The following is a 13,374-nucleotide window of genomic DNA, read 5'->3' as shown; positions in this document are numbered from 1 at the left end:
GTAATCGTACAAAATACTTATACAAGAATCAATTCATGAACATTAAGCCACGGTTTGCAAAGTTAATTTGCATTCCTTAAATCATAAATATTTTAGTTCATGAGTATGAGAATCATACATAACTGACTTTAGAACTTAAACACTGTGTTCACAATCTGGGTACGCGAACAACAACTCCGGATCTTGGGCTAGTCAAGCCATTCGAAAACCCGGTTCGCGAACAACCGTTCCGTATCCAACTCAGGTAAACCCGTTCACATACTAGGCACACAAACAAGAGTTCCGGACCTTCTTAGGTAAATCCTTTCACTTACTAGGTACGCAAACAAGAGTCCCGGACCTGAATCATCACAATACAGTTCGCATATTGGATATGCGTATCGTGTTGTATCCAGACGTGGGTAATTGTTCTAAACTCTTATTTCAATCATTGATACATCCTTAAAAGGCGATAATAGTAATTTCACACATACCATTAGCTTCGAGTAATTTTCAAGTGATCGAATGATCAATACGAAACTTCTCGAGCTAACATCAAATAACTGTCTCACAAAAATCATGTAAGATGTTCAAGGTAATTTTCACATGATCATCTTTTGTTGAATATTTAGTTTCCAACAAATAAATTGTTTCCAACTAAACTCCTCAAGTATACGAGGATTGCGTCAAATAAATTGTTTCCATTTTCACGCCGCAATTACCGTCAATCGGCTCGACTTGCGATTGTTTTGATTGCGCCTAACCACAACCGAGGTTAATGACTCTTCGAGTCGATCCATTTTCTCGGAAAAAATACCAATCGGAGTTCAATTTTTACGACGAAAAATAAAATAAAAGCTTTGCGTGCAATTGCATTTTTAGCCCCCATAATGAACACATAGAAAGACTCCCTGCGGTCGTCCAATTACCGAATAAAATACAATAATACGAAAAGGTAAACATTTTAGAACATTAAATGTTAAGAAAATTTACCTAAATGACAAGTATTTAGGTATCCCTCTTTTCATTAACAAGAATAAAACTGAATCCGTTGCTTATTTGGCTGACCACTTTGATAAGAGTGTAGCTAATTGGAATAGTAAACATTTTACTCAGGCAGGTAGGTCTGTTATGGAACAAAATGTCCTGAAATCTTCGTCAGTTTATCATATGAATTCTTTTCTTATTCATGATAGCATCATTTATCAAATGGAAAAATCCCAGAGAGACCTTTGGCGAGGGAAAAAACTTCAGGGGGTATTTATATAAAAAAATGGCAGAAAGTTTGTACTCATAAGCACATAGGAGGTTTAGGTTTCCGAGATTTTAAAAAGTTTAACCTAGCTTTACTATCTAAGGTGGCTTGGAGATTTATTCATGCAAAAGATGAATTATAGTTTAAGATTTTGCAATGCAGATATTTCATTAATAATCATCCTTTGCATTATAAAGATAACAAAAACTCTTCATGGGTTTGGAAAGTTATTTTCCATGGTCTAGAAATTGTTAGACAACACTCGTTATGGGAAGTTAGAAATGGTAATAATATTAGTGCTTTTGATGATGCGTGGATACCTAATACTTCAGTTCCGGTTTGTAGTCATTATCCTAATCCTAAACTGATGGTTGCTGATTTTATAAATTCAGACACCAAACAATGGAATGAAAACCTAGTCTCTGCCTATTTTACTAGGGAGAATGCTGAAAAGATTAGGAAGATTAGAATTCCTTTATCTGGCGAAGATAGATTAATCTGGTCCTGCACCCATAACAGAACTTTCATTGTGAAATCTTCATATAGGGCTTTAACCATTGTTGTTCCTGATGGTGCATTGAATTCAAACCCCGACCCTATCTTTAGAGCTCTATGGAAAACTCATCTTCTGCCTAAAGTACACCTCTTTTTGTGGAAATGTATTAGTGATATTATGCCTACCAAAGTTAGGCTATCTCAATATCGGAATAATGATAATCTTACTTGCAATATGTGTGGCAATATCACTGATGAAACAACTGAACATCTGTTATTACATTGTCAATATGCACAATCTGTTTGGTCTGCTATTCCAAATGAGCATCTAGCTTTGTAGGTTGCAACAACTAATCCTAATATTAAGGACTAGATGGGTAAGTGGCTTGATAATAGCCAAGATGTGAACACACAGATAGAGATCCTTACTACAGTATGGAGTATATGGGGAGATAGATACTTCAAAACTTTTCAGCAGAAGAATACTCATCCAATTACTACGACTACATTAGCAACTAAACTGACCAATGATACTATAGCTTCTATCTCTTCTGAGAGTGCACATTCATCTCACTCTACAAGTAGTTCTCAGAATACTCATCCTTGTGTATCTTGTCCTTTATTTATCCATCAATTATCTGCTGATTGTAGCTTAATTTCTTGTGATGCTTCTTTTGACAAAGACACTAGTAATACTGGTATTGGTATTTATATAACTACAGGAACATGTAACTACAAGGGATGCAAAACTGTCAATTGCTTAGCAAGGAATCCAGAGGAGGCAGAGTGTCTGGCAGTGTTGGAAGCTATAAGATGGGCGAAAAGCAAAAACCTGAACTCCATTAGCCTTTATAGTGACGCAAAGAAAGTCGTGGATTATTTGGAAAATAAAACGAACAACCTATGCTGGTTTAGTAGTACCATTCTATATGATTGCTATTTGCTTTTAAACTCTTTTTCATTCATTCAGACTAGACATCTCAGTAGAGATTTTAATTCATTAGCTGATAAAGCTGCTAAGCGTTGTAGAAGATCAAACTCTCGTAATAAGCGGTGGGAATCATTCCTGATTTCCTGTCAACTCAATTGTAGTTCTAAATATTATTAATACAATGCCTCTTTCGTAGCAAGAAAAATTAAATAAAATAATACGAATCGATATTACGAGAAGTGTAGAGAAGGTGTGAAAATCTTACCACCCGTATATTGTCCGAATCTGATAGACTAGCGAACCAATTCAAAATACACACTCCAAGCGTCCAGGTTTTTGCAAACCCCATCAAGTCCTGGTATTTGCCAACCCCATCAACCACACTCCAACGAATTTCCAAGCTAATTCAAATTTCAGAAACCACCTACAGAGACTAGTATCAATCTTTACTTCCACACCATGTCCCAGAGCTTATGCCTCTATCTCCGTCTAATTAATTGTTCTTGTTTTTGTTGAATGAATGATTTGATTAATATTTACACAATATATGTAGAACGAGCTCGCAGAAAGAAATTTGATCGAGAAGAATATGAAGAACGAGCTGGCGAACGAGAAAGACAGGTTCAAACATTTTTTTTTCCAGGGTTTATTCTTCTTCCTCCGTTTGCTAATTAATACTAATATAAATTAATTTATAATTTCTATATTGTTTGTTGAGTAGGAGACGGAGGATAGTCGGAAATCTAAGTGTAAGTGTTTCCGCATTCTGCGAATTTCGAATTTTACTTTTCGTATGTGAAATATTAGGCTAATGTTGTTGGTATGCTGCTAGCTAAAGGACCTCCAGTGCAAAGACAACCATTGAAACGCAGAGATTATGAAGTCGATCTCAATTCTAGATTGGGGAAAAGTCAGGTTCATTACATTCCTTTTTTACTTCGGCAGTACCTAAACTTTTTGGCATCTTGGGTATACTGTTGTCTGTGAATCTGTACCTTAACATGTAACGAAGGCGTTAATTGGGTTGTTCAAAATTATATCATTCGATGGGTTAGTGGTGGGCCTGGTGGCATGTGATTCAATGTTTGTTCAAAAATGAGCTTTTGTAGCCATTGATATATTCTAATGGAGTTGACACTACATCACTTTTATTTATCAATTGCTGATCGACTTTTTTAACATTCCACGAAAACTTTGATAGCCAGTTGAGTTGTCTAGAATTACGCCATTTGGATTAGTGGTAGTATGTGATTAAGTCCAGTGTTTGCTAAATGATAAAACTGTGAAACTTTCGATTGGTTTAGTAGTAGAGTCGAATAGAATTGGTAACACATCCTTTCTGATTTGTAGAAGATGTATAGTCTGGGACCAACTCTTGTGTTTGAATCGTGATTTTTCTTGGTGGTTTGTGCATTTGCACAATACCATGTGTTCTGGAACAATCTGTGATTGATTACTCTAGTTTAGCTCTTTGTTCTTATTTCACGACTCGAGACAATTTTATTCTTGTTTTGCAGGTCGTTACTCCAAAAGCACCTCCAAGTCAGCAGGTACATTCTAGTCCATATTTTTCTGCAGAACTGACATCCTGGTTAGATTGTTCATTTCTTGGTTTTCGCAGAATATTCACTTCCCATGTTCTGTTATAGATTACTAAAAGCTCTTGAAGTTTCAATTTTACACTACCATGGCATGTAATAACTAATCTTGATGAACTAATGAAAAAGGGATCATTATCATTATCTGGGGTGCACCCTCGTTTATGAGTCCTGATCGACGCATTCTTTGAGATCAAACTCATAAATGGCTCGTACTTTTCATTTTTCAATTGCTTGATTTAGTGGACAAACAAAAGACTCTACCTTAAATTCAACTGGCAACTGCATAATATATAGACCTGCCTATCCATGGTTATGACTAGAATCATACAGTTTAAGTAGTTTGTTCTATTTTGGTTAAGAAATTATCATTTTTTTCTACATTTTCGTCTGCGAAATTATCATGTTTGCTAGCACAGTTGGTGTTGTTTGCTGTAAATGTACCTTTGAACAGGGTTCAGTCCCTGCTAGTTTCGCAGTTCGCTAAATTTTTAAGAGATCTTTCCTACAAAAAATAAAAGCATGATATCCTTTGTATTTAAAATAGCTGGTTTTGCGAAATCTTTCTTGGGATAGTTCCTGTGTTCACGTCATTTCTTTTCAAATAACGACTGCTTGTTTGTTTTTCAGGCCGGATACTTGTGCTCAGTTTGTAAATGTGTTGTAAAAGATTCCCGAACTACTTGGACCACATAAATGGGAAAAAACTTAAGTGTGTTGCCTTATTCATGTTCATATTTCAACCTTGAGGATCTATTCTTGTGATTTTTTACTGTTCATCTTACTTTTAGATCAAAGAGCTTTGGGTATGTCAATGAGAGTAGAAAGGGCATCTCTTCAACAGGTATATACACTTCCCTTTTACCCACAAAAATATATCCAAGTTCCGGCAGTTGAGGTCTGAACTGCCTTAATATATTATATGCAGTAACAGGGAAGCCTCTTTCATGGTTGAACAGGTTCAAGAACGATTCGAAGCTCTGAAGAAACGTAAAGTTGAAGGAGTCTTTACAGAGCAAGGTAAAGACTGATTATGTACATTATGGTCATGGTGTGTATTAGTGTTCTCGTGTGTGTTCACTTTATATCCAATCTTAGAGCCTGAATTCTTTTGTTTGTCAACTAAATAAAATTGTTGTCAACCTTGTAATCCTAGGGTTTTTTCATCTCAAATACCTGTTAATCTAGTCTAGCAATAATAATTATTTGTAGTATGCTGGGATTTATCTTGGTTTTGCAGACATAGATGAGCTGACCTTTAAGCAGCAACAAGAAGAGGAAGAGCGCAAGCGCCAACGGCGAGAAAAGAAAAAAGAGAAGAAGGCAAGTAACTAAGGCACTTCTGTATTCTTTATAAATCGAATTGTTACGCGTAAAAGCATATAATTAATGCCTTCTTAAGTGCCATCATTTCCCCCCTAGAGACTGCAATGTTTTTAATTCCGAATGGTTAACGTTCTTTTTTGGATCATCAGAAAGAGAAGCCTAAAGAGGAAGAGTCCGAGGAAGTAGACACTGATGTTGCAGCGTTGATGGGATTTGGAGGTTTTGGTTCATCTAAAAAAAGTGCTTGATTTATTTTTCTTATTTTTGGAAGAAAAATAGTATTTGATTGTGAATACGTGGTAGTTACAAATATATATGTATATGACTAAAGAATGCGTGTTTTATAACCACTTTCAATCCAATTTCAGGGCAAATTCAAATTCCAGGGAGGGCGGTTAATAATGTCATTTTAAAATTCAAATCCATAAACTGATCGACACTTCGCCTACGCGGTTAGTGGAATCCAACTAACAAAATAATTGGACACCCTTGATATCGTCGACAATTCCTTTGACCGTCTAATAAAATATCAAACGGTCAGTACTCCAACATAACCCTGCCAGGGGAATCATTACACGGAAACGGTTTTTTCTGATTTTGAATTTGAATTTTCCCGCTTAAATCTCTCTCTCTCTCTCAATAACTTCCTCATTTTATCTACTCTCGTCGGTTCCATTCTTCTTTCTTCATCTCCTCTCTCTATCATTCTCTGGAATCACTAAAGAAAAAATCTCTCCTATCCATTCTCTCTCACTAAAACATTTTCTCTATGGATTCAACAATTAAGGATCAGGCTGCAACTACTGGTGATTATTACCAATCTACGCCCAACTTTTTTTTCTTTCTATTTGTTCGACTAGTTTTGGTTTTTAATGTTTTCATTTTACAGGATCCACTCCAGGATCAAAGTTACGATACCCTTTAAGATCGGCTACTAAAGTGAAAGAGGAGACATTGACTACTACGCCATCTTCGAAGCGGTTTATTTCCTAAACTTCTTCTTTTTACCCCAATTTTGTGTTCGTTTTTTAGGGTTTACTGAATAGATAATTCTTCAGTAATTGGTTTGATCTATGTTTTACAGATCTGATTCATTTTGCATTTTTGGGTTTAGTTTGTATTGTGAGTTTCAATTTTGGTAATAGATAGACCGGGTTGGTAGAAATTTATAAAATTGGAGAATAGGGATATATCATGGTTATCTCTGTGTATTAAAGAGGCGGAGATTCTATATCTGCCTTTAAGTTGAATTTGACAGACAACTTTCTATCTTACAATTTGATGGATGGAGTTTCACCTTTACATTCAGGGTACACATTATATGCTATTAGGTGACACATTTGATTTTTGATCCTTGTTAGTTGGATGGTTAGATGGAATACTATTGGAGGTAATATCAACTGTCCATGCCAAAAAATTGCTGTCACTTTATTGTAGATGTAGTTTTTGTTGTAAGGATGGTACACAACTGATGCTTACCCATAAGCGCCAAGTTACATGTGGATATTAAGTGATGGCGTTACATGTTGAAAGTAAGTCATAAGTGATCATAATGTAGAATAAACCCCTCAATTTTTAGGGCACATTCTTATGTTTAGACATATTCCTAAGATTATTAACAAATTTTATTATCTAAAATGATCAAAAGCAAAAAGACTGGTTTGTTTCCATTAGTACATGAGAACTGTTCTGTATATTTATGGATTTCTTTTGAACAAATTGGCAATGTCATAATGCCACCTTGATTGTTGTGAAATAATCTTCCTTTATTGTCTGCAAAATTGTTGTATCTAGTGCTTAAACACTCTATCAGTTCTGATGTCCTTGCACCAGAATGTTTTGTGCACTACATTTTAGCAAGTTTTAGATACATAATCATTAATGTTGCATAAAATTATGAATTATGATTCACTTGTATTGGCTTACTTCCAGTGTGAGTTATATTTACTGATGCATTTTTCCTTTGGGTTCCTTTAGGGGCAGAGCTGCATCAAAAGGTTGTCAAAGTGTCATTGGTCTCGAACTCTCTGCCAAAGAAAAGGACAAGTCTGCTAAACCACCTCGTAGACTCTCCAATCCTACCAAGTCTACTGTCAGCCCATCGCCAAGATCAATTGGTACCATAACACCAATAGCTGAAGCTAGAGGAAAAAGGTCAAATGCTAGTCAAGGAAAGGCCGGAACACCTGGTTCTGATGTTTCCAAGTCACTGATCCAGCGAAAGTTCAATGTTCTGGCCTCAACATCGTATTGGCTTATGCAGATTAAACTCGCTGAATCTGTTGGGAAGCACATAATTTCAATAGGTTTCTTTAAACTAGCCCTCGAGGCAGGATGTGAGGTACAATTTATTTTCATAACTAATGGGTATATCCATTTCATCTCTTATCATGAATAAGGTAATAAATAAATAATTAAGCAAAATATTCCGGATTTTGAGTTTCCTGTGCTTCTGATAAAAATTGCAGCCTCTTCAGCGGATGAGGGATGAACTGAAAGCATATGCACTGCGAAACAATCTTACTGAATTTGGAGATTCTGTTAATGAATTACTCAAAAGCTACAGCATTTCTGAAGATTTGGAACAACTACAAGTTTCCCAGACTTGTTCACATGTACCTGAGGGAACTCAATCCACTGAAGAAGATGTTAGTAGCTGCACTTCTAGTGCAACTACTAAATCTAGAAAGCTTAAACCCAAATCCTTGAATTCAGAAAGCTTCAAGTCTATTGCAGATTCAACTAAGGAGGGTGCTAAGAAACAAATTCCTGCAAAGAACAAGGTATCATCGAATGACAGTCATGTGAAACCTCAACGAGTTTCTAGTAGGCAAAAGGCTAACAAAGAAAAGGAAACTACCGAGGACAAGGAAAACAGTGATAACAAGTCTGCTGATGAATTAGGTAATGCTGATGATTATTTTACTGTGTCCTTGGGTCTTACATTTTGTAATCTTACACTAAAACACCAACTTTTTCTTCGCAACCTGCAGATCCAGTTGAGGATAAAAAGCAAGACTACAAAGAAAATATGGTAGCATATGAATACTAATTTAAATGTTGCACTTTAGAGATTTATTCACTCTAAATTTTGTTTAGGCTGTTGTTGATTATTCATTCGGTTTGATTATTATGCTCTGTTGTATTGCTTCTTCGTCTATTAACCTTTTCTGTTTTTTATATTGCAGGCCCAGCAGATGGAAGAGATTAGCTTGACTGAAGTGTAGAATAAGTGAATATAAGAGAACTGGTTCAGTTGCATATGGGAAAATGTTCTGTTTACTAAAGTTATTATAGTTTCTTTTTATATCCTTTCTTGTTGTAGAAAGTGTTTTTTCTATATATTTATTCTAAAGTTTAGTGTGTCATAGAGGATTTTAGGTCCAACTCTTTTCCTTTTCTTTTGAACTCCTGCAGTATGTTTGTTATATATTGGGATGGATTATAAATGGTATTGTCTACAATTATGAACTCGAAACTTTGCAGTTAGAACTTTTTGATTCCAACCATGATGAACAGCAAGATGGTCAACTCCCATGACTAATATATGAAATAATACATGCGAGAAAATCTAAAACAAGCATTATCAGAGAACAACCATCTAAGTATCCAACTACAAGTGCCAACTTTCTTAGGTAATCACTCCTATGAATAACTGATACATTATTAAATAAAGATAGTGAATTACAATTATGTTGTCCGACTTCTAGATCCTTCATTTGAGTCCTAGTCATCATCTTGTCCTTCAGGGTTGTTCTCATCATTAACACTGAGCTACATCAGTCCCAAAGCTTTTGTTGTTGAGGGTTACAGAATACCAGTTTCCAGGTTTGAAGTTTCTCTGCCTCAAATACGGCTCGGCTTCTTATGGTTCTGATCTAGTTCATGACCTAGAAGTAGAAGGCCCTCTGGTGGGATCCTCACGGACAGAAAAAGATTGCAGTCAGTTTGATAATGATGGAGTGACATTGCTTCTTCCGTCGCGGCCTCCAGATATGCCTCACCTTCTGTGCAGTCCTTGGTTCTGGAGCCTGTTTTAAGCCACTGAACTCTTCCATCACCATCAAACTCCCGCTCATAACGCTCAGATTTGCAACAGCAAAATCCATGTTGCATGTTTTTAGGTATGATCAGAAAATAGATGCTTGGTCATGTGCATCCCACAAGCATTAGCCTTGTACTCTGGTTTGGTGGACAAAATTTGACTGAAAACGAGGCATGCCTGGATTTCACTCTCCATGGCCCAATTATTAAAGATTTGCGAGTTTGTCCCTAGTTAGTAACCTAGAAAATGTGCTAATAATCACGTAACTTAACTACCATAATTAAATCAAATAATGGAATTCAGATGTCACATTGTCCCTCATTACGTAAACGGAGATGTCACTTCAGCACTCATTAGAAAATGATGACAAAACCAACTAGAATATTTTAGTTCATCAATTACTCCTTTTGAGCCTATAGGCTATAACTACCAACGAGTTCATCTGGCAAAATCCACTTTACACAGTGCTCTAACCTTTGAAACTGCCAAGAGCAATAACCCATTCTCTTCTAGCTAGTCAAGAAAACAATGACAAGCTGACGACAATTTCACAGGGTGAATTTGTCTACTCCTGTTGTCATACAGCCAAAACATTGTTATTTTGTTTTCCGTTCTAACTAACCTCATGAATCTAGTTGCCCAAAAAAAGTCTTTGCTTTATATTTCATTTCAATTAATATACCGTCCGAAAGAGGTTTTTACACGATTCTTTTATGAAAATTATGATACAACCAATAAAAATATAAATGCATTATAAAGTGGACGAAAATGTAACATAACCCTCACCAAGGAAAACAATGAAAATGACTAACATCCATTCAGTCTATAAAGTTAAACAAACCAAGCTGAACATAGTACAGATACTTAAAGTTGATGGACAAGTTTAATAATATAAGAGGTGTTCGGAAGGCAGCATTTGCTCAAACAGAATACCGAGCTTTCACAACAGATTTAACTCGCCCTATTAGATGAGGTGTTATATACTTAGTCTGCTGTCCAGCTCTGCTCGACAACTTCACGTACTTTTCTGTTGTACTCTCGATTATTCTCACTATACATACGTGCAGCTTCAGAGTTGGCAGGGGAGTTTGGATTCGGGTCGCAAAGCAGCGACTGTCATAAACACTCAGTTAGAAGTTAGAACAGAGTTTACAATGTAGTCAATCAAAATGCAACAACAAGATACATGACTTTCATGTGAAAAATATTTCTGAATCTACAATTTACTTTCAGTACAATCTAGGAATCCCACACAGATGTTGTTCAAATTAGGCAATAGGTGGGGAGACAACAATGCACCTGGATGGAAGTAAGAATGGCAGCTACATCATATATAGGACTCCACTGGTTTTGTAGGATATCCAAGCAAATACTCCCATCAGCGTAGACTGGTGAAATTTATCAAAGAAGGATTATAATGCTTGCAAGATCACACAAAACTTAAAAAAAAACAAAGAGATAAAAAAGTAGTAACATATTGAAAAGTAAAAGGAAAGAGAAGAATCGAAAGAAGTCTTCGAGACCTAAAACTATTCACAAATAACTATTCACAAATACTGGCCTAACCTATGAAGAAAACTAATGGTTTAAACTCTAAAAAATGAAAATGCAAATAAGTGCAGAGATTAAAGCATTGTTTTTGTGCAGAGAATGAAGCATAGCTTTTTGTGCTTACTATTTGGATGGAACATTCGGGAGACGAATTTGACGGTTGGTGGTTTATTTGGATAATCCTCCGTAAACTGTAGAGTCGGCTTAAACGTTCCTGAAAATAGTCAGGATAAGAAAAGAAAAGTCAGGATGAGAAAAGAAAAATGTTACCATAAGACCTAGCATGATTTCGTATATAGATCTCGGGGAAAAGTAAAGACTCACCTCCATCCCAAGGAGTGTCGTCAGGGCTACATAAGAAAGCAGGAGACATCAGTCAAATTAAGAAAATCCAAAACTAATGTAACCAAATAAATCTCCAACAAAAGAAAAGTGAATATAGCATATTAGAGAGCAAATAAAGTCCAAGAAACAAAAATGGCAATTGGTTTTGCACAAACTTACCCAAATATAACAGCATTCCAAAGTATTATATTGTTGTCTTGAGGTGCACCACTAATTCCAGCAGGAGGATCTTGCTGCAACCACTTGAAGTCCCTCATCAACCTCTTTCTTGATGGAGTTGACATCCTTACTGCCTAATGTTCCTGCGAGCTCTGAGCATAAAAAAACTAGTCAAAACGAATTCTACGTCAAGTGTAACTAACTGATATCACAGTAATAGTACTCGAACCACACAAAATAGGGAAATAAAAGAACACCGTTAAGTGTACATCAAATGATTATCACATATGTTTCTACTCAACATCAACACAGTTATTGCATGTCAATTTCACTTCCACCACATATAATTTACACCATGACAACATTATGCATACAAGGTACATCACAGTTTAAGCAAAGGACAAACAAGAGAAGACTAAGAACATTATGACATCATCAGCAACACAAATATGTTCTCATTATGCGAGCAAACCAATTACTACATGATATTGGTTATACACCTTTACACACAAGGACTATGTCATTTCCACCACACATCAATAAGATCCACATGTTTCACAAAAAATCTAAATCCCTCATTAAGCATACAAATCATGGTCAAACAAGGCGAGATCAATCTCAGGGCTACACAAAATAGACCAACCAAGAACACCAATTTCAACGGAATTGAGGAGTCCACACAAGCATAGAACTTTCTACATGTCAATTGAGCAATCGAGTAATTAATTCAAACAGTAACAATCGACAAACCAAGCTCAAACGAAATGTAAAGACCAAACACTAAACAGTTCTTGCATTTGCTAATTGAACAAGGAAACGCCTTAATAGCATAACCCTATACTGAGCTCACACGTAAGAAGGCGCCAATCAATTGCTAAACCTAGAATTACAAACAACTAACTAGAGCAACACTTTTTCCTCAGTAAGATCAGTTACCAACATTAGGGTAGAATATCAGTTAGAAATTCATAAAACCAGAAAAAGGTCTCACCTTTGAGCTGAAGAAGAGAGAATTTTGGTAGCCCAATCAGCTAAAAGAGGTTTAATACTTAGGAATTCTTCTATAATTGTGGGTCTAGTTCAAAATCCTAGAATTCTAAGAGTAAATTTAAGACGGAGAGGTCAGAGAAGAAATTCCCTTGATCATGGCAGACAAAACATCCTGATCAAGGGAATCACACTGATAAAAAGAAAAGAGAGGGAGAGAATTTTAGGGTTTTGAGAGGGTTTTATTTCTTTTAGGGTTGTGACTGGATTCTTCCTTTTAGTGCAATGATGGTCACCATTTTTTAACCTTACGCTCCAAGTGGTTCTTCCACCTTACGCTCCAAGTGGTTCTTCCTTTTGAGGAAATATGCTCCAAGTGGCTGAATGCTGACAATACAATTTTTAATAGAAAGGGTTTGAACCGTGAAATGAGGCTCTCAGTCTCGGCCACTCTCTCACAGGGGACGGATTGCTGGATATTCCTCGGTCAATCTTGTGTTTTCATACACAAACCGATTATTTCATGGGACTATTTCAGGAAAATAAGTCTACCCTGCCCACCCAGTCCTCCATTTTTGTGGAAATGCCTTCAATAGTTCGTGTCAACTAGTGTCAAAATTAGTCAAAATATTTTTGATGATATGGAGCACATTTTCTCATTTCAATGTGTAGCAGTGTAGGGAATGAAATTGAATTGATAGTG

General features: G+C 36.1%; 2 protein-coding genes and 1 pseudogene across 2 annotated transcripts; 2 read left to right on the top strand and 1 right to left on the bottom strand.

Annotated features, from left to right (window-relative positions):
- The first annotated feature begins 3,014 nt into the window (after nt 1-3,014).
- On the top strand, nt 3,015-6,348 carry LOC113281609 (annotated as a pseudogene).
- Nucleotides 6,349-6,353: 5 nt separating this feature from the next.
- Nucleotides 6,354-8,811, top strand: LOC113279063. Its single transcript, XM_026527776.1, has 7 exons — nt 6,354-6,390; nt 6,474-6,564; nt 6,669-6,722; nt 7,562-7,925; nt 8,053-8,488; nt 8,578-8,618; nt 8,773-8,811. Exons 1-7 carry the CDS (start codon nt 6,354-6,356, stop codon nt 8,809-8,811), a joined length of 1,062 nt encoding a protein of 353 aa, XP_026383561.1.
- A 1,474-nt stretch (nt 8,812-10,285) lies between these two features.
- Nucleotides 10,286-12,984, bottom strand: LOC113281607 (ubiquitin-conjugating enzyme E2 2-like). The gene is made up of 6 exons (XM_026530395.1): nt 12,676-12,984; nt 11,685-11,836; nt 11,505-11,530; nt 11,305-11,394; nt 10,929-11,017; nt 10,286-10,742 (listed from the first exon to the last, which is right to left on the bottom strand). The coding sequence occupies exons 2-6, from the start codon at nt 11,807-11,809 to the stop codon at nt 10,614-10,616; spliced, it is 459 nt and encodes a 152-aa protein (XP_026386180.1). The 5' UTR covers nt 11,810-11,836; nt 12,676-12,984; the 3' UTR covers nt 10,286-10,613.
- Between the last annotated feature and the right edge of the window lie 390 nt (nt 12,985-13,374).

The sequence above is a fragment of the Papaver somniferum genome, chromosome 5 (genome assembly GCF_003573695.1).
Source record: "Papaver somniferum cultivar HN1 chromosome 5, ASM357369v1, whole genome shotgun sequence".
In the NCBI taxonomy this organism is placed as follows: Eukaryota; Viridiplantae; Streptophyta; class Magnoliopsida; order Ranunculales; family Papaveraceae; genus Papaver; species Papaver somniferum.
Note: the sequence above shows the minus strand (reverse complement) of the source record. Positions and strands in the feature narration are given on the sequence as shown.